This window comes from Aedes albopictus, chromosome 1 (assembly GCF_035046485.1).
Source record: "Aedes albopictus strain Foshan chromosome 1, AalbF5, whole genome shotgun sequence".
In the NCBI taxonomy this organism is placed as follows: Eukaryota; Metazoa; Arthropoda; class Insecta; order Diptera; family Culicidae; genus Aedes; species Aedes albopictus.
The window spans coordinates 165,050,340-165,070,574 of NC_085136.1; the positions used below are offsets into that span (position 1 = coordinate 165,050,340).

The following is a 20,235-nucleotide window of genomic DNA, read 5'->3' on the forward strand; positions in this document are numbered from 1 at the left end:
TGATACGATTGACTGCTATGCTACGACCGCATCACCAGGCCAGCTGTACTTACACAAAGAACCAATTAGATGACTACCACGGAACCACAAGCATCTTCAGTGTATAAGCCTAGTGTAGGTGAATTGCTTTTTTTCTGGTTATAAAATGTTCAAATGTCTCTACTTTCCTTTCGATGTGCTTTCGAAACTTCTTTGAACGTTTTAATCGTTCTCGTTGAATCAAATACGTATTTTTATTATGTTTTTTTTTTTATAAAATGGGAAAATCTGCTGATAAAATACTCAAGAGGTGATACCTCGGGTTATGTGGGGATCGGCCCACTTAAAACTTATTCTCTCTCTTCTTTACTTTCGCGGTACGCCCGTTAGGGATAGCTGCAAGCAAGGGAAGCCGACATGACTACTCTCTATTGGTTAGCCTTTCACCAGCTATGGGCTTAAGTTGTCCTCTCTCCCCTAGAAGCTTGGGTCCTGGCGAGTGTTATAGACTACCCGTTGGACTCAAGCTCCCGGATGGGAAGGGGGCCAGCTCAACTTGCTGTTGGTCGGCCCGCCATTTTCTCCGTAGTTCAAGTACGATTTGGGACACCGTGGAAGTAATGGAATCCCACTTGTCCGCCCCCGTACACATCCTTTCAACAATGATGTCCGGACTGATATCTCTACCGCATATCTCCTACTCCTGCATACTCGACCTTTGTTCCACTAAGCGTGGGCATTGAAAAAGCATATACTCCGCGGTCTCGTTGCAGTCTGCGCATTCTGGATATGCGGGGGAACCTGCATGTCCGAATCTGTGCAGATACCACCTAACGCACCCATGGCCTGACAGAAATCAAGTGAAAGTTCACCTCGCCATGGGGCCTGCTACACGCTCGGTATGAGCTTGTGTGTCCATCTACCCTTGCCAGAGAAATCCTATTATCTTTTCCACATCAGCATAGACGATGTTCAAGCTATCTGCCGCGCGCCTCTTATGCCACATCGCTTGAAGCACTCTTCATCTTCTGCCACCACTAGTGCTATGGGCATCATACCCGCATCCTTTGAGACCGTGTGGTATGCGCTGACCACTCTACGGCACATCAGCCTGTGGGTACTCTCGAGTCGCTTCACGTTTCGATTGACCACTAGCGCATTCGACCATGCAGCGGCGCCATTTCGTAGTAACAATGCCATTATTGCCATGCTTACCCTTTTGCAGGTGTATTCTTCGTGGCTTCCGAATTTTCGAATTTCAGAATGACCCCCAATTGCTTCAGTGAGCGCTTAGAGTTGATCGTGCACCCACCTGTGATGACCACTGCCTGGTGTTCAGACTTGCGGTTGATTACCACCACCACCACCACCACCTCCGTTTTATGATGCGCGAGTGCCAACTGTCTCGACCTCATCCAGTCCTCCACTATGCCAATTGCGTGCGTTGCTGTCAGTTCCACTTCCTCTATCGACTCGCCGTATACCACAAGGGTTATATCATAAGCAAAGCCAGCCAGCTTAACGCCCGGTGAAAGTTTAAGCCATCATGCGCCGCGTTCCATAGTACTGGATCCAGAATGGACCCCTGAGGTACCCCCGCGGTGATGTTGTAGCTCCTCTCGCCTTCCTCGGTATTTATTTATTTATTTATTTATTTATATGAATCCCTTCATTTGACCTGATGTCTCAATGAAGTTGGACAGGGAAAAGCCACATTGAAAACAAGGGGGCATAAAAACCCTGTATCTTAAAAAATAAAAACAATGAAAACAAACAATGCAAAACGGGAACATACACAATCTAGTCACACAATAAAAGCTATACTAACTAAAACTTAACTAACAGTGATGTCGTTATACTAAAATATGAGGGCTTTTCCGATGAATTCAAATCCTTGCATTGCTAAAATGAGCTGAAAATTGTCGCTGAAGAGTAGACACTGGCACATCGAAGTCGTATAAATGAGACACTTCATTGAAGGTAGCCGACATAAATCGAACAGGATCGTGCTGCCCATAGAGACTATTCCGGGGGCTTTAGGACAGAAGGTCGAAGGACAAATGGTCGAAGGACAAAAGGCCGAAGGACAAAAGGTCGAATGGACAAAAGGTCGAATGGACAAAAGGTCGAATGGACAAAAGGTCGAATGGACAAAAGGTCGAATGGACAAAAGGTCGAATGGACAAAAGGTCGAATGGACAAAAGGTCGAAGGGACAAAAGGTCGAAGGGACAAAAGGTCGAATAGACAAAAGGTCGAATGGACAAAAGGTCGAATGGGACAAAAGGTCGAATGGAACAAAAGGTCGAATGGTTCATGTTCTTGCTCATTGAGAGAAACATTATGGTGCTTTTATAGTAATCATATGTATTTCAGCCACTGACATTTCTATAGGAAATTTTTCCTTCTTTTGTTTATAGGCTATTCTTTCAAGTTGTGTTGGTGTAGTATTTAATGGTAATTTAGTTTGATGTTTTGTTCAGTAATTTTTCCTTCTTAAATTTATAGGCTGTTCTTTTAAGTTTTGTTACTGAATAATTTATCCACTATTTAGGTACTTATAATTTAATCAGAAATTTTGCCTTCTTTAATTCAATAGCTGTTCTTTCTATCTCTACTGCAGAAAAAAATACTACTTGTGATTAGTGATCATCCGGGATGATTCATCCCCTCTTGGATTTATAGGTAGTTCCGACGAATTACACTGTATAAGTATAAATAATTTCTTCGAATTTCGACTGCTGATGATTATGTTGGGAAGTATGGCGTTCAGTCTTTGCAAGAATAACTCAAAAACGGATTCTTAAGCTTTCATAAGTTATTCCTCCAAAGATTGAAAGCCATACCTCCCAACCCGTGAACCGTATAGTACATTTTTTTCATTATAGGATTTTGGAGGCATTCCAAAGAGCTTCACAGCATTTTCGGCGGATTCCAGAAACGTTACGCAGGCGTTACATGCCGTTTTCTGGGGTTTCAGAGAGTCTGAGGTGCGTTACATGGGGTTTCCGGGGGTTTAAGGGGGATTTTGGAGGCATTCCAAAAACCTTCAGAGAATTTTCGGCGGATTTCACAAACGTTACGGAAGCGTTACATAGCGTTTTCAGGGGTTTCGGAAGGTCTGAGGTGCGTTACATGGGGTTTCTGGGGGTATTAGAGGGATTTTGGAGGCATTCCAAAGAGCTTCAGAGCATTTTCGGCGGATTCCAGAAACGTTACGAAGGCGTTACATGCCGTTTTCTGGGGTTTCGGAGGGTCTGAGGTGCGTTACATGGGGTTTGCGGGGGTTTAAGGGGGATTTTGGAGGCATTCCAAAGAGCTTCAGAGAATTTTCGGCGGATTTCACAAACGTTACGGAAGCGTTACATAGCGTTTTCAGGGGTTTCGGAAGGTCTGAGGTGCGTTACATGGGGTTTCTGGGGGTATTAGGGGGATTTTGGAGGCATTCCAAAGAGCTTCAGAGAATTTTCGGCGGATTTCAGAAACGTTACGAAGGCGTTACATGCCGTTTTCTGGGGTTTCGGAGGGTCTGAGGTGCGTTACATGGGGTTTCTGGGGGTATTAGAGGGATTTTGGAGGCATTCCAAAGAGCTTCAGAGCATTTTCGGCGGATTTCAGAAACGTTACGAAGGCGTTACATGCCGTTTTCTGGGGTTTCGGAGGGTCTGAGGTGCGTTACATGGGGTTTGCGGGGGTTTAAGGGGGATTTTGGAGGCATTCCAAAGAGCTTCAGAGAATTTTCGGCGGATTTCACAAACGTTACGGAAGCGTTACATAGCGTTTTCAGGGGTTTCGGAAGGTCTGAGGTGCGTTACATGGGGTTTCTGGGGGAATTAGGGGGATTTTGGAGGCATTCCAAAGAGCTTCAGAGCATTTTCGGCGGATTTCAGAAACGTTACGAAGGCGTTACATGCCGTTTTCTGGGGTTTCGGAGGGTCTGAGGTGCGTTTCATGGGGTTTCCGGGGGTATTAGGGGGATTTTGGAGGCATACCAAAGAGCTTCAGAGAATTTTCGGCGGATTTCACAAACGTTACGGAAGCGTTACATAGCGTTTTCAGGGGTTTCGGAAGGTCTGAGGTGCGTTACATGGGGTTTCTGGGGTTTTAAGGGGGATTTTGGAGGCATTTCAAAGAGCTTCAAAGCATTTTCGGCGGATTTCACTTCATGAATAACATTACTTTATATCCTTCTATTGGCTTCTACTTTCTATCATTCTAGGCATCTATTTCGAATTGCAATGCGGTAGTAAATAGCTGCATTTAAGTTAATTGTCGTTTTTCTGTCAAATACTGACCACTTTATCATGTTTTTAAAATTGTCTACTGTCAATTATACCTTTTGTTCTATTCGACCTTTTGTCCATTCGACCTTATGTCCATTCGACCTTCTGTCCCATTCGACCTTTTGTCCATTCGACCTTTTGTCCATTCGACCTTTTGTCCATTCGACCTTTTGTCCCTTCGACCTTTTGTCCATTCGACCTTTTGTCCATTCGACCTTTTGTCCATTCGACCTTTTGTCCATTCGACCTTTTGTCCATTCGACCTTTTGTCCATTCGACCTTTTGTCCATTCGACCTTTTGTCCATTCGACCTTTTGTCCATTCGACCTTTTGTCCATTCGACCTTTTGTCCATTCGACCTTTTGTCCATTCGACCTTTTGTCCATTCGACCTTTTGTCCATTCGACCTTTTGTCCATTCGACCTTTTGTCCATTCGACCTTTTGTCCATTCGACCTTTTGTCCATTCGACCTTTTGTCCATTCGACCTTTTGTCCATTCGACCTTTTGTCCATTCGACCTTTTGTCCATTCGACCTTTTGTCCATTCGACCTTTTGTCCATTCGACCTTTTGTCCATTCGACCTTTTGTCCATTCGACCTTTTGTCCTTCGACCTTTTGTCCTTCGACCTTATGTCTTTCGACCTTTTGTCATAGATTCATTCCGGGAATCCAAGTAAAGCATGTTTCGTCTTCGTAAATGGCGTTCAGGAGCATATAAACCGAACATTTCAAGCAGCGATGGAGAGTCGACGATTCCGTTGCGGATTTTGGTTACAAACATTGCTTGCAAAGTTCGGCGTCTAACTTCCAAGGTATCCAATCCTAATAGTTGACAGCGGGCTACATAAGTAAGGGGTTGCCTGCTGGCCTTCGCGCCAGGGGAGATTCCGCAAAGCGTATCGCACGAACTTCCTTTGAATGGACTCGAGCCGGTTGATCCATGTTGATTGGTACGGGCACCAAATAACGACAGCGAACTCCAAAATCGATCGCGCTAACGCACAATAAAGTGATCGCAGGCAGTGCGGATCCTGAAATCCTTTGGCAATTTTTATTATGAAACCAAGCTGTCGGTTAGCTTTGGATATGACCTCATCACGATGGAACGGTATCATTGATTAGCAACCTATTCTGGATGTAGCTCCCCAGTATTCGGCATAGGCTAACCGGGACTCCTGGGTAGTGTATGGCGCACTCGGTGGCGGCCCGGTTGAACACATTCTTTACTCTTTCGGAAGCCGAACTGGTTATCCGAGAGGCAAGAGTCATCGGGTTTCTCGGTATAGACCATCAGCCGTTCTTATGTACAGTTTCCCGGTGGCGTGTGGAAGGCAGATAGGTCTGTATGCCGACGGATCGCCAGGTGGCTTTCTGGGTTTGAGCAGTTGCCTTTTCCACCTCTCCGGAAAATGCCTAGGCACATCTGCATAGCCATTCTGAACATGTCAGGGCTAGCCTCGATAGCTATCTTGATGGCGGGGATACCGTCCGGTCCCGGAGCCTTGTTCAACTTAAGCGACTTCGCTATTGTAATCAGTTCGTCGTTCGTGACCGAGGCAACCTCACTATGGCCGGCTTGGCCATAGGGGACGAAGTCCCATGGTCTTGTATCTTTACGCGGGAACAACGTTTCCACGTTCTTCCGCAGTATTTCGGAGAGCGTTCTGGGTGTGCTGACGCGCCCTTCGTTTTGGTCTTAACTACTCTGTAGACCCCAAGGGGTCGTGTGGACTGCCTGACAGATAGATTCGAAACACGCCCAATTACGCACCCAAATCTCTTTGTTCAGTGCCAGTTTTGCCGCCCTGTAGACCTCACTTCGCTCCAATCTACCTTCATCAGTGCGAGCTCATTGCAACCTCCTTCTAGCTCATAGGCAGGATGCGCAGAGTTCTGTGGTTTCTGGACACCACCAGTATACCGGTTTACGTTCATTGCTGGGTAGGGATCCCCTTGGCATTGCGGCATCACATGCACAGCTTAGGGTTCCGACTAGATTATCGCTGGATAGATCGTCAATGTTACCCTTCATAAGTGATCGCCCCACAAATGCCGGCTTATCGAAGCGCGAGATCCTAGGCGAGATCAGCAATCCCCGATGACGGCTGATGACCTTCGGCTGTGGCCGTCTTCCTGTATCCACCCTGTATCAAATCACAAGATGGTCACTGTACGTGTACCATGTAGTCTGACTAGGGTTTAGACCCGGGCTCCAGAAGGTCACATCAATTATGGACTCTGCACTGTCCTACTGTAGGTTTTTCTGTCGCCTGCGTTTGCGACATTCACGTTCAGTCTAGCCATAGCTTTGAGTAGAGCTCAGCCTCTAGCGATAGTTAAGCGACTACCCCACTCAATCGCCCATGCCGCGTAGTATGTACCGATGACCACGAAACTCAACCCCACTAGTGCGCCTAATAGCGAATCCAGCATATATAAGAACTGATCTATCGGCCCAAGGGGCTAGTCGCTTAGCACTCCTTCACTTGTGCCAACTTTTCTTAGTGTGCCAATAAGCATCGAATTATGCCGCAGTGTGCCTCGGTGTGCCACTGCGGTGCCGTAGCTGACTGTCTAATGTGGTTTTGATTTTACTTGGCAACCACCAAGGCAACCAGCCGTTTGTTTTGATTTTGCAGGACCATTTGCACAAGACTGCTTCGATTTTTCATTCTAATCCAAGTGCCAAAACTGTGCCTTGATGTGCCTCGGTGTGCGCCATTGGCGTAACTAGGATTTTTTCCTGGAGGGGGCCCAGGGGGGGCCTGACTTGAGATGAATTTTAAGCGGGATGGGTGCCCGATATGTGAATATGCAAATCGGTATTGTAGTTTTGAGTAAACAAAATGACTGTTTCAGATTTGTTCATAGTTTCGTAAACTATATGAGTACGAACAATTCCTCCAAGATTTTTTTTTCCAAAGCTTGCTTTAGTGATTCCATCTTGGCTTCTTCCAGAAATTTAATCAAGAATTCATCTAGGGAATCCACTAGACATTTTTTCGGGGATTTGTCCTGGGATATCTTTAGAGGTTCCTCCAGTAATTGTTCCAGTGCTTTTTTTGAAGTTTCCTCCAGGAATTTCTCCAGAGATCCTTTAGGGTATTTCTGCAGGAATTCAGAGATTTCTACATACATGCCTTCCGGAATTCCACTAGAGCTTGCTCCAATAATTACATCTGGAATGATTCGAAGTATTTCTGCAGGAATGTATTCCAGAAATTCTTTTAGAAAATTTTACTTACAAATTCTTAAAAAAAAATACTCCAAGATTTGCTTGAAAAAGTTGTACAAAAAAACCTTTAGGGATCCTAGTATTCCTTAAACAATTACTGCAGACATTGATTTCTTCAATTTTTTGTATCCAGGAATATTCCTGCAAAAATTCTTCCAGGTATTCGCTAAGAAAGTTCTCCTGAGATTCCATAAAGAGTTCCTCATGGGGTTGCTTCCGGGATTCCTCATCGGGTTTCTTCAGAAATTACTTCAAGAGTTCCTCCAGGAATTCACCGCAAATTTCTTCTGTTATTCTTTCAAAAACGAATTCCGAGATTATTTTAAACATTTTTGCAAGAACTTTTGTTGGGATTCCTGCAGAAACTCCTGCTGGAATTAATCCAGGATTTCAGGATTTCCTCAGGAATTTCAGCGGTTTCTTCAGTATTTCCCCTGAGAATTCTTCAGAAACTCCTCCTGGAATTCCCTCAGAAATCGAACTTTGTATTTCATCAGGACTGAATCTTGAGATTCCTCCAGGAACTCCTCAAGGGATTCCTTCGGAAATTCCTCCCGGATTTTTTTCAAGAATTATTCCAGGTATTCCTCCTGGCATTCCTCTAGGGTTTCATTCAGGCATTTCTCCAGAGACTCCTGCAAGAGTTCTACCAAGAATTTCTCTAGGAATGACCCCAGGTATTTCCTCAGGAATTACTCCAGGAATTTATTCAAGAATGGATCCAGGAATTCTTCCAAGAATTCCTCCGAAAATTCTTCCAGGGTTTCCTCCACGAATAAATCCAGGAATTTCTTCTCTAGGGTTTCCTCTGCACATTCCTCCAGGATTTATTTCATGGATCCCTCCAGAAATTCCACCGATGATTCCTGCAGTAATTCCTCCAGAAAATCCTCCAGGAACTCCACCAGAAATTCCTTTCTAAATTCATCTATAAATTTCTCCAAATCCTTCAGAAATTTCTCCGTGGATTCTTTCCAGAATTCCTCTAGAGATTCTTCCAGGAATTCATTCAGGAATTTTCAAGGTATTCATTTAGGGATTCCTCCTGGAGTTCTTCCATGAAAAGTTCCACGAAATTTTCCCATGATTTCCTATAGAGATTTGTCCAGAAATTCCTCCTGAGGTTCTCCCAGAAATTGTTTCAGGGATTCCTCCAGGTTTCTTTCCAAGAATTCCCCCATGGATTCTTCCAGAATTACCCCAAGAATCCCTTCAGAAAGTCCTCCAGGAATTGATCCAGGAACTCCCATAGGAATTCCTTCAGAAATTACTACCGCAAATCTTTCAAAAATTCCTCCTGGAATTCCTCCAAAAATTCCTCTGAGGATTCCTCTAGAAATTTCTCTTGGAATTTCTTCAGAAATTTCTCTTGGAGTTTCTTCAGAAATTTCTCTTGGAAGTTCTTCAGAAATTTCTTTTGGAATTTCTTCAGAAGTTTCTTTTGGAATTTCTTCAGAAATTTCTTTTGGAATTTCTTCAGAAATTCCTACATTGATTGCTTCCAGAATTTCTCTCGAGATTCCACCAGGAATTCATTCAAGAATTCTACCAGAGATAGTTCCATGGAATTTCCCCAAAAAATCCTTTATAAATTAATCCAGGAATTCTTCCTGGTATTCCGCAAGGAATTTGTCCAGAATTTGCTGCATAAATTTGTCCAGAACTTTCCAGGCAATCCTCTTGAGGTTTCTCCAGAAATTGCTTCAGGGATTCCTCCAGGGATTTTTCCAAGAATTTTCCCAGGGACTCTTCCAAGAATTTCTCTAGAAATTTCTCTAAGGATTCCTCTAGGAATTTTTCAAGAGGTTTCTTCAAAAATTTCTCCTGGGAGTTTCTCCGTGGACTTATCCCGGGATTTCTCCAGGAATTCATCTCGAGATTGCTCCGGAAGTTCTTCTATAGGTTCCTCCCAGAATTCTTCTTAAAAACTCCACCAGGAACTCATCTAGAAATTTATCTAGCGATTACTCCAGGCATTAGTCCAGGAATTTCTCCAGGGATTTCTTAAGGAATTTCTCTAGAGATTCCTCCAGGAATTGATACAGGCATGTCTCCAGGAATTTATCCAGGGGTTCCTCCAGGCATTCCTCCAGAAGTTCCTCCAGAGATTTCTATAGAGATTCCTCCAGGCATTCATCCAGGATTCCTTCAGAAATTACTACCGCAATTTCTCTAAGAATTTAACTAGAAAATCCTCCAGGGATTCATTAAGAAATTACCCCAAGAATTCCTCCCGGAGTTTATCCAAGAAATATTCCAATAATTCTTCCTGGGATTCCTGAATGAATTCCTCCTGAGATTTCTCTAGGAATTCCTTCAAATATTTTTTTTCATGAATCCTCCAGGAAATCCTCAAGGGATTTATTTCCCCGGAAATTCTTTCCGGAATTTATTCAAGAATTATTCCAGGTATTCTTCCTAGCATTCTTCCAGGATTTCATCCAGGCATTTCTCCAGGGACTCCTCCAGGAGTTCTACCACGAATTTCATTAAAAATTACCCCAGGTATTTCTTCAGGAATACCTCCGGGAATTTATTCAGGAATGGATCCAGGAATTCCTCCAGGAATTTCTTCAGAAATTCGTACAGCAATTCCTTCAGGAATTCTTCCAGGAATTCCTCCAGAAAACCTTCCAGGGTTTCCTCCAAGAATTAATACAAGAATTTCTTCTTCACGATTTCCTCTACACATTCCTCCAGGATTTTTTTCATGGATTCCTCCAGAAATTCCACCGATGGTTCCTCCAGTAATTCTCCCAGAAATTCCTTCTGAAATTGCACCTGTTATTCCTCCAGAAATTCCTCTGGAAATTTCTCCTGGAACTCCATTAGTAATTCCTCTCACAATTCATTTAGGAATTTCTCTAGGAATTTCTTAGGAATTGATTCAGAAATTTCTCCATGGATTCCTTCCAGAATTCCTCAAGAGATTCTTCCAGGAATTCATTGAAGGATTCCTCAAAGAATTGATTAAGGGATTCCTCGTGGAATTCTTCCATGAATAGTTCCATGGAAATTCCCTAAGATTTCCTATAGAGATTTGTCCAGGAATTCCTCCTGAGGTTCTCCCAGAAATTGTTTCAGGGATTCCTCCAGGTTTCTTTCCAAGAATTCCCCCAGGGATTCTTCCAGAATTACCCCAAGAATCCCTTCAGAAAGTCCATCAGGAATTCATATAGGAATTCCTCAGAAATTACTACCGCAATGTGTCCAGGGGCTCCTCCAGAAATTCTACCAAGATTTACCGCAGGTATTTCTTCAGAAATTCTTACAGGAATTTCTTCAGAAATTGATCAAGGAATCCCTTCAGAAATTTCTTCGAAAATTCCTACAGCATTCCTCCAGGAATTTCTGCAGGAAATCCTTCAGAGATTGCTTCCGATATTCTTTCAGGATATTCTTCAGGAAATTCTATTGAAATTTTTCCAACGGATTCCTCTGGAAATTTTTGCAGGTTTCCTCCTGGAATTAATCCATGAATTTCAACTCCAGGGATTCCTCTTCTTCTTTTTCTTTATGGCTCTACGTTCCAACTGGTACTTGGCTAGCCTCGCTTCAACTTAGTGTTCTTTGAGCACTTCCACAGTTATTAATTGAAGGGCTTTCTTTGCCTGCCATTGCATGAAATTGTATATTGTGAGGCAAGTACAATGATACACTAGGTCCAGGGAGTCGAGAAAATTTTCACGACCGTAACGGGAATCGAACCCGCCATCTCCAGATTGGCGATCCATAGCCTTAACCGCTAGGCTAACTGGAGACCAGGGGTTCTTATAGAAATCCGTTCAGGAGTTATTTCACGGGTTCTTCTAGAAATTCCACCAGAAATTCCTCCAAGAATATACCAGAAATTCCTGCAGGGATTCCTCTAAGGATTCTTCCGTGAGATTCCTCCAGTAATTCCTCCAAAAATTCCTCCTGGAATTTCTCCAGAAATTCCTCTGTTAATTCTTTTAGAAATTTATCATGGGATTTCATCATAAATTTCTCTAATGCTCCAGGCATTACTCCAGGAACTTCTCCAGGGATGCCTCCTTCAGAAATTTCTCCATTAACTTCTCCAGGGAATCCAGAATTTGTCCAGAAAATTTTCTAGGATTTCCTCCAGAAATACATCTTGGAATTGCATAGAAAATTTGCTTATGATTTCACAAAAAAAAAGTGTCTATGATACTTCTTCTTGAGTTATGATTTTTCAAAGTAAGGATTGTTCAATTTATAAAAAATTTTACATAACAATGATGTTGGAAATAAAAAATAATATATCTGATTGTTATTAAATAAAGTACAATAACATAGGACCAACTTTGTTGAAAAGAAATAATAACAAGATTCGCTAGAGTCGAAAATCTGTATCAATAGAGCAAATAGTATGCATTTTTTTTAATATGACCATCTTTATGGATTAAATTTTTGATGAGGAATGCAATTAAAGTATTTTTTTTCTTCTGTATCGATTTTTTTTCTTCTCAATAGAAAGCAATATTCTTCTATTCTGGACCAATCTTTAGCCGAATCCGTTACGCTATTGCATCAAAGGAATTAAATAAATATTTTTTAATAATGTCTTTGTAAACAGGGCAGCTTACTATATCAAGCTGGTGGCTGCTTGATGCATTAATACTAACCAACCATAGAGCTTTACCTTTAGTAGAATAGTATAAGATTCCAATACATTAAAAACTTCACGAAAATATGCATGTTTAGCATGTGGAAATTTTGAGAAAAGGGTTTTTATTGATGTTTTACGAAAACTGCTTCAGTTACACAATAAAGAACGTTTTGCTTAATGTTATATTTTTCCTACATTTGAGAATAGCTATAGCAAGTTATGCAAAAAACTGATAATGATTTTATTGAAAAATAAAAAAGATGTCACACAAGCAAGTTGTCCGTTTTATAAATTGAACAGTCCTTAGGTGGTGTCTGTGGAAAATGTTTGTTTTTCACTGGAATTTTCCGGAAAATTAGGCGACCCTGATTTTTTTTCAATTTAGTTTTCCAAATATATATGATCCCTACCTATGAAAAAAAATCATCAACCTTCAGAACCTTCGTACCAATTTGTACGATAATTAAAAAAAATACCTCAATGCTTCAGGCATTATTCCAGGAACTATTCCAGAGATTCCGCATGGATTTTTTCCGGGAAGATTTCCTGGAGATTTCCTCCAGAAATACATCTAGGAATTCTTCCTGTGATTCTTCGAAGAACTCCTCCAGGAATGCATCCAGAAATTCCTCCAAAGATTCATCTAAAAAATTCTAGTAATTTCTACAGGGATTTCTGATGCGGATTCTTCAGATTTTTTTCCTGAAATTCCTTGCATAATTGCTCTTTGAATTCCTCCAGGAATTCATCCAGGGATTCCTCCAGGTATACTTTCAGAAATTACTCCAGGGATTTCTGCAGGTATTGCTCCGAGAATTCTTGTAATGATTTCTTCCAAAATTTCACTAGGGATTTTTTCAAAAATTTTTTCAGCGGTAAGTTAAAAAAAAATCAGTAGTCCGTTCATAATGTTTTTCAGGGATTCACCCCAGCGTTGTTTTAAGGATTACTTGTAGGTTTTTTGAATAATTTGAAGGATTTTTAGAGGAATTCCTCCAGCGATTTGTATTGAAATTCTTTTAGATACTTTTAGAGGGACACAGAAGCCAAGAATTTCTCCAAAAAGTCATCTAGGAATTCTTTCACAATTATCTCATGAATACCAAGTCTTTCACAAGTCCAATCATGAATACCTTCAAGATTACCCATTGCAGCACCAGCTTTTACATATATTAAAACTTCCTCAATGACCATTTCAATTTGTGCGTTGTTTGATAGACGCAAAAATACCCCTGGCCCACGAAATAAAAGAAATTTATAGTGACCGACTAGAAATTCACCTTTAGTGAATACACTCGCGTTAACGCTTCAGCTACTTGAATCATTTCTTATTATGTGACATCTATTTTCACTAGGAATTGAAAAACTTTTGCTGGAATTCCATTGCAAATTCATCCAGATTTTTTTCCCACATGATACTTGAATTCCATAAAGAAGCACTCATTATATTTTGCGGTAATGCTGCTAGAAAATTCAAAGATTCTTAAAGATACTCATCATGGAATTCCTGGAAATTATCATTTAGATTTAATTTCTCAGCGAATAAAAAAAAGTAGAAAGTATTGCTTTTTATATAATTCTGGTTGTATAATATTTCCAAACAAAACAAACTGATTACATAGACCATTTTGGACAATGATCTTGTAAAGAGTGACAAGTTGAGAATTGTCTCCAATAACTGTCAATTTAAACACATACAGTGGTACAAATTCGTTTAAACGCACTAGATTTTTGAACGGTAAATTTTGCTTAAAGGTCATCCGTATTTTACTGCTATATATTTTGATAGACAATCACGTAATACAATATCTGCAAGAGCAACGAAGAATTGTTTTTAATTCGTTTTATTTTTGTCGGGGAATAACTGTCTCGTTTTTGGTGGAAAATTCGTTTAAACGCACTTTTTTTCGTTTTTTACATAATTGTTGTTGACAATCTATTTCACATTTTTTATATCAATATGAATTTCTACAAGTACTATCACTAGTGATACTCAGATCGCTATTATCATAAATTTTAATATACAGCAACATAAAGAAAATGTTCTGAGAAGTAGGTGCGTTTAAACGAATTTGTACCACTGTATTATGCCAAATAAATGTCTCTTATAGATCAATGTTTGTCACCACGACAGTGGTTTTCAGATTTTTTCTAATTTCCATATATAAAGTCATGAAAAATTTCTGGGGGGGGCCTGGCGGATTCTGGGGGGGGCCTGGCCCCCCTGGCCCCCCCTCTAGTTACGCCAATGGGTGTGCCACACAGCATGTATGGCGGTGTGCTGAGCACACCTTGGCACAATGTTCCAAGCGACTACCCCTTGTATCGGCCACATAGGGGGAGCATAATAACTACAGTAGTACATCCCGTTGATCTTCGCCATTGCGAAGCCCTCGTGTGACGTGGAAATTATTTCTTGGACCGGAAAACGAGCGGTTGTACAGATCGCCGCTAGCTTGGCCTTATCCGCTACTCAGTTCTGATAGTAGGGCGATGTCTGTACTTGACTCCGAGACTGATTGCCGCAGCAACTGTTGTGCAGCTTCACAGTTCACCTTGTTCGTCGTGCAATCTGACATTTTGGTGTCGAGTTGCACTCCCTGGCGATGTGGCCTTCCACTCTGCAGTTCCTGCAGAATTTGCTCCTATTGGGGGCTTTACACGTCCACGACTTGTGTGCAGAGTTGCACCCTGTCACTGTCAATGGAAAGCAAATCGCTGATTTTGATAGGCCCACTGCGATCCAAGTTAGCGTGCGCTTTATTGAGTCACCTTCACTTTCCTTGCCCCATCAGAACTGGGCTGACTATGATGATGTGTGGATATCACTGATAGGTCATCTTTAAAATTCGTTTAAAAATCCAAATGAAGATTTACGAAGATGATATATTAATATGTGGTATAAAATAACAAGTTTTGCATGTTGGTTACAAAAAAGTTGGAGTTTTGGCGAAAACCACTAAAATATCACAACAGTTGCAATGATTGTGATCTAGAGTGCGGGTCAATATCAGGTCGTTACCTGTCATTGTCGTTTTGATATTGAACGGCCTGAAGTGACGGTGACGATGGTGCTATATCAGTAGTCACCTGACAAGACTGATGTTGCGCAACTCTGCTTGTGTGTCCATGTTCGAAGCTTTTGAAACACGCCGCTGGCCAGCCTACCTGCTGACTGCAGTCGCCTTGTTCACCTCACCTACGTATGCGTCTGATCTGATGTATATCGGCCCGACTGCCCAGTTAAGAGTAAACTCTGCAAGAGTTTACTAGAAAATGCCTGATTTGCACAACGAACAATGGCCATACGAAGGCTAGCTCTGGGCTCTATTCAAATCAATGGCCAGACTGGATGTAGATGTCGTAGATGAATGAACGCAGGCAACAAAAACACCTACATTAGGAATGGTGTCAATTTTCTATCAATTAACATCATTTTTTTGTTTGTGCGTGAAAACCTGTGGAAAAACGTGACGGAGGCCGCCCCAGAGCCTCTGGCAGACGCGTGGATGGACGAAGATGCCAAAGCCCGAGCCACAATCGTTTTGCTCTTCGACGACAGCCATCACCTGCTAATCCAGAACTGCAAGACCGCCAAGGAAACCTGGGAAGAACTGCGGAAATTGTGAAATGAACGCTGCTGAATGAAGCACAGAAGCGAGCCGACGAAAGTCATCGAGATGCGTCAATTATGTGTGCTGGTGGGGATAAACAGTCCATTGCCTGCTACAATTACCATTAGCCCGGACATGTCAAGCGTAAATGCCCAGCGCAATCCAGAGACCTCTCGTGGCCACCACGTGTCAAGAAAAACTTTTTGTCTTCAAGAAAATCCCTCCAACAGCCCAAGTATGGTCATGTTCCTCCCGTGGCCGCCATTTCCATAGCACCCTCGTTCCAAAGACCATTCCATCTGAACTGTACCGAGCGCGCCGCTCTCAAGATGGCTTGGTGGACAGCCTTCGGTGGACATTATCCTCCGGAGCTTCCCCGGGAAGTTCCTTCACACCCTCGCAAAGGTCCCGTCCCCGCCGGCTAGCCTACATTCACGATTGGCCAGTCGTCAAGAATTTTGCTGAAACAGTCAACGATCCAGAAGCGGCGCAGGGGCGTGCTACAATGGACGACGAAATCAAGTCGCTGAGGATGCACTCAGTACCTGGAAGCTGGTGAATCTGCCAGTTGATCGCAAACCCTTAGGCAGCGAATGAATCTTCTAGCGCAAGGCAGATGAGTAGGGCAATGTTTCGCAGCACAAAGCCAGACAAATTGCGCAAGGATTTTTCCGGCGATTCGGGACGGATTTTGACTAGGTGTACACCCCGGTAGCCCGACAGGTTACGTTTGGGGCGTTGTTTACAGATGCAAACGCGAAAAACATGCTGGTGCAACGGCAAACTGGGTGGAACCTTGGATGAAACGGACTACATGAGTCTACCGCCCGGCTACGGGCTGGCTGTCAAGAGCTGTAGAAGAGACTATATTGTCTCTCAAGCAAGCGGACACGTATAAAACCGAAAACTGGATGGTGTCCTGAAGCATTGAACAACCTAAAGTTGGTTGAAGTACGTTCATTGTTACGTATTTATTTATTATTAACATCAACACGAGCATCAACAGACATCTTATGCCCCAATGATGGCCTCTTATAACTAATACATAACTATAAAAACTAAAAAACAAAACTGCATTTGGAATACAAGACAAAACAGGAACAAAAATGCGAAAAAGTCAAATACCGTAACAAAAAACATATAAAATCAAAGTTCGTTATTGTTCGTAAAATATCTGCGGAATATTTGGCGCATCGTTTGGCGGGACAAGTGGAAATCGAAAAGGTGGTCAACTGTATTGAACGCACGTTCCAATCCAATCAGCGACGTGTGTTGACCGTAATTGGTTCGTCGGGAAGGCAATCTAAGCATCGCGTTGCTCCGAAGGGCCCTAGGACGAACATTCAAGTCAACCGCTTCCAGAATGGCAGGGCAATCGACTCTTCTCTGCAAAGTGTCGGCAATAAGCATAGCCTTTGCCATATCCCTGCGCGATTGGAGAGTTTCGAGTCGAATCAACTGACATCGATTGCTGTAGCTTGGTAACCGGAGCGGATCACGCCATGGAAGCAGACAGCAGAGCAGTATTCGAGGGTTGAACGGACCAAGGAGCAATACAGGGATATATATGGTGGATTTCCAATATAATGTTGAGCAATTATGGTACCGTAATCCGGGGTCAAATTGATCACTTTAAAACAACTTTTGCGGAGAACATCAGTGGCAATTCAAATATTGGCAAAAGAATTTCTGTAAAACCAGTACCCAGGGGATCTCCGTGGAACTATGTGACAGAATTTTGATCAACAAATTTAAACTTTAAGTCAAATAACCCCAAAAATCAAAAAAATTGGAAATGCTACTTTGGGGCGAAATACAGTATACAATTAAGCATCGGTTGGAAAGGAAAACTTCCTTCTCCGCTTAATTTTGCTCTTCTAAAACCGAATAACGCGTTAAAAATCCAAGTAAATAATTCTTACCTGACCAAGCTCTTAGCCGGGGTAGGAAATCGTTCCAGAAAGCGCATGCCGTCGCCATTGGACCTCGTCCGTACTTTTCACCGCGTAGGTCGTCCTCACCTTCGGCGTTGAAAATAAAGTAGATCGGATTCTCCTTCGTGTAAACTGGCCAATGCTCTCCTTCTAGGGCTGGATTTCTACAAGTGCCATAAATCAAATGAGTTTCGTAATGGAATGGGACAAGTGACTTCCTTGAGTCTTACCCAGATCGTGCAAATTCGCTAACGGAAAGCACCATACGCCTACTGAGATCTCGTTCCCTTTGCCGGTACTGCATCGATAGGTTCATGGGTTGTCCGAAGATGTATTCTACTTCATCGCCATGCAGCACGCCCATCCATTCACCCCACAGCGATGTACTCGTACGCTGGAATAACAGATAGTGGGAAAATCAGATTAGTCTCAACATTTGTAGGAAAATGAAAAACAAACCGAAACGTCCTACTCACGTGGGTAAAGTAGTAATAGTAAACGGAGGCGCCTCGTTCGGCCAGACCAAGGGCAAACTCGTTAGTGGGGCAGATGAAGAAATGATCTCCTACGCTACGGCCCACCTGCTGCTGGTTTTGATAGCCATCGTTGCCGCTCTCCCAGCCGGTGTACTAATTGAAAGTGGAAAGAAAATTGCATTCCATTGAAAGAAGGTGAAAAAACAGCAGCAGGGATATTGCGTCAAAGAAAATGTCAATTGAGGGCTGGTTTCGTTAGAGTTTGTCGATGAAAATTACCAGTTACTGAAACAATTACCAATCCTCTAGTACTTAAGAAGTAAAATAATACGTAATGGAGACTATTATTACTAGTTTTCCTGACCATGAAGAGACTACAAGTGGTAGTCAAAATATGCGTATCTGTCAAAGTATATATATTTACGCTCATTTGCACACCGTCCATAGTTGCTTTCATCAATCTTGTAAGCTTCCCGAGAAAGCCATTCGCGTCCATGATTTTCCCTAGCTTGTAACTGATTCGTTGCACAGAACATGACAATCAGTTGATGCCGACAAATTAGCAACGGACCCATCTTGGTGTGTTCGGCATATTTCGGCTCGCGACACGTAGCCGTTGCGGAATGTGTTGGTTTTCTGGGGGAACTTATGTGTTTCTCAAGAACGGCACACCGGTTCCATTTCCTCGCACTCTGCTTCTTCCATGCGGTGTTTCTTCTCCAGAAAGAGGCGGGTATGCTGTTTCCCATGCTGCAGCATGACCGCCCACGCTGCATTCTTTTCTTCCAAAATCTCTCTAAACATTCCTCGTCGAGCCAATGGTTCCTTCGATTCCGTTCCATGTACCCGATGATGCCCTCGACTGCGTCTTTAATGGTTGCTTTAACTGAACTCCAGAAGTCCTCTAGTGGAGCCGCAAGAAGCTCGCCCTCGTTTGGCAACGTTGCCACGATATTCTGTCCGTTTGCTGAGGCAGTAGTGGTCGCCGGTACCGTATATGGTTTGGGCGCAGTTTGACCGGTCCCCCAATAGTTTGTCGGCTGGCTCAGCTTTTCGAACAATATTCGGATAATGTCCAACGCTGCCATCTCCTTCATGCCCGAATCTATGCATCTGATGAGATTGTGCGCAAGGCGCTCGCTACCCGCATGATCATCAGTCTATAGTATTACTACAAAGCTGAACTCGCATTCTTCTTGCTTTTATTGTTGTCGCTCAAGCCAGACCAGTACACAATACACATGCTAGCCAATATTCATCTCTTTCGCCATTAAATAATCATCTTTGCTGCTCTCCCACGGGCATTATCAGCGCAGCTTTTGAGATACACCCGGTGTGTTCCGAGTGCGAAGCTTTAGCTATAATGCTGTAGATCGCTTCTTCGATCCGATCCTTGATCGGCTTCATTTCTGCGCTGCGATGTAGATCTCTTATCCTTGCATCGGAGAGAGCGTCGAGTATATGGCGAAGGATGCGGTATTGGACAACTTGTAGCTTATGTTTGTGCATTTCCGCACACGTAGCCCACACCGGCATGGCGTAATGGACTACCCGCTTTGAGCGCAGCAGTGGTGGAAATTGATCGCGAACGTGTGCTTATGCGCTACAAAAAACTGCCATCGCATCGCAAACCTTTGCTGTGCGATGGTGTTCGTACGTCGGTGGCTCACGATCGTACGACACGAACGCCAACGAGTGCATCGCATCTTTTGCAAGCGCGATGCTTTTTTATTTTAGAGGTTCGCGGCCGATATTTCTGTAATGAAATCAAATGTTGGTAAACTTTTTCGTCGATATCATTTATTGGAATGATACCTGACCAGTATAATCAAAAAACACCCAACTAATTACCATTAAGTGTACAAAAAATGGCAACAAACCAAGTGCTCTACATTGTGATTCTTCTGGCGAACCAACTGCGATTCTGCTCGTTTGACATTTGTTTTGTGTTGGTTCGTCGATCCGGGAAATCGTGAACCGTTCTCTCGTTTTGGGTTCGCGAGCGCGTGAGCAAAGATTGTGTTTGATGTGAACCAAAAAACACGTCAAGCGCATGATGCTTTCCACCACTGGAGCGCAGCCACAGTTGATCAGCAGGAGT

General features: G+C 42.9%; 1 protein-coding gene across 3 annotated transcripts in view; it reads right to left on the reverse strand.

Moving 5' to 3' along the window:
• Positions 1-20,235, reverse strand: part of LOC109431516 (acetylcholinesterase) — a 178,100-nt gene that overhangs the window by 25,680 nt on the left and 132,185 nt on the right. For all 3 annotated transcript variants that reach the window (XM_029862027.2, XM_029862026.2, XM_062845732.1), the window contains exons 8-10: positions 18,135-18,287; positions 17,889-18,052; positions 17,647-17,822 (exon numbers count right to left, since the gene is read on the reverse strand). In XM_029862027.2, coding sequence (XP_029717887.2) covers positions 17,647-17,822; positions 17,889-18,052; positions 18,135-18,287 — 493 coding nt within the window. The remainder of the gene's footprint in view (positions 1-17,646; positions 17,823-17,888; positions 18,053-18,134; positions 18,288-20,235) is intronic.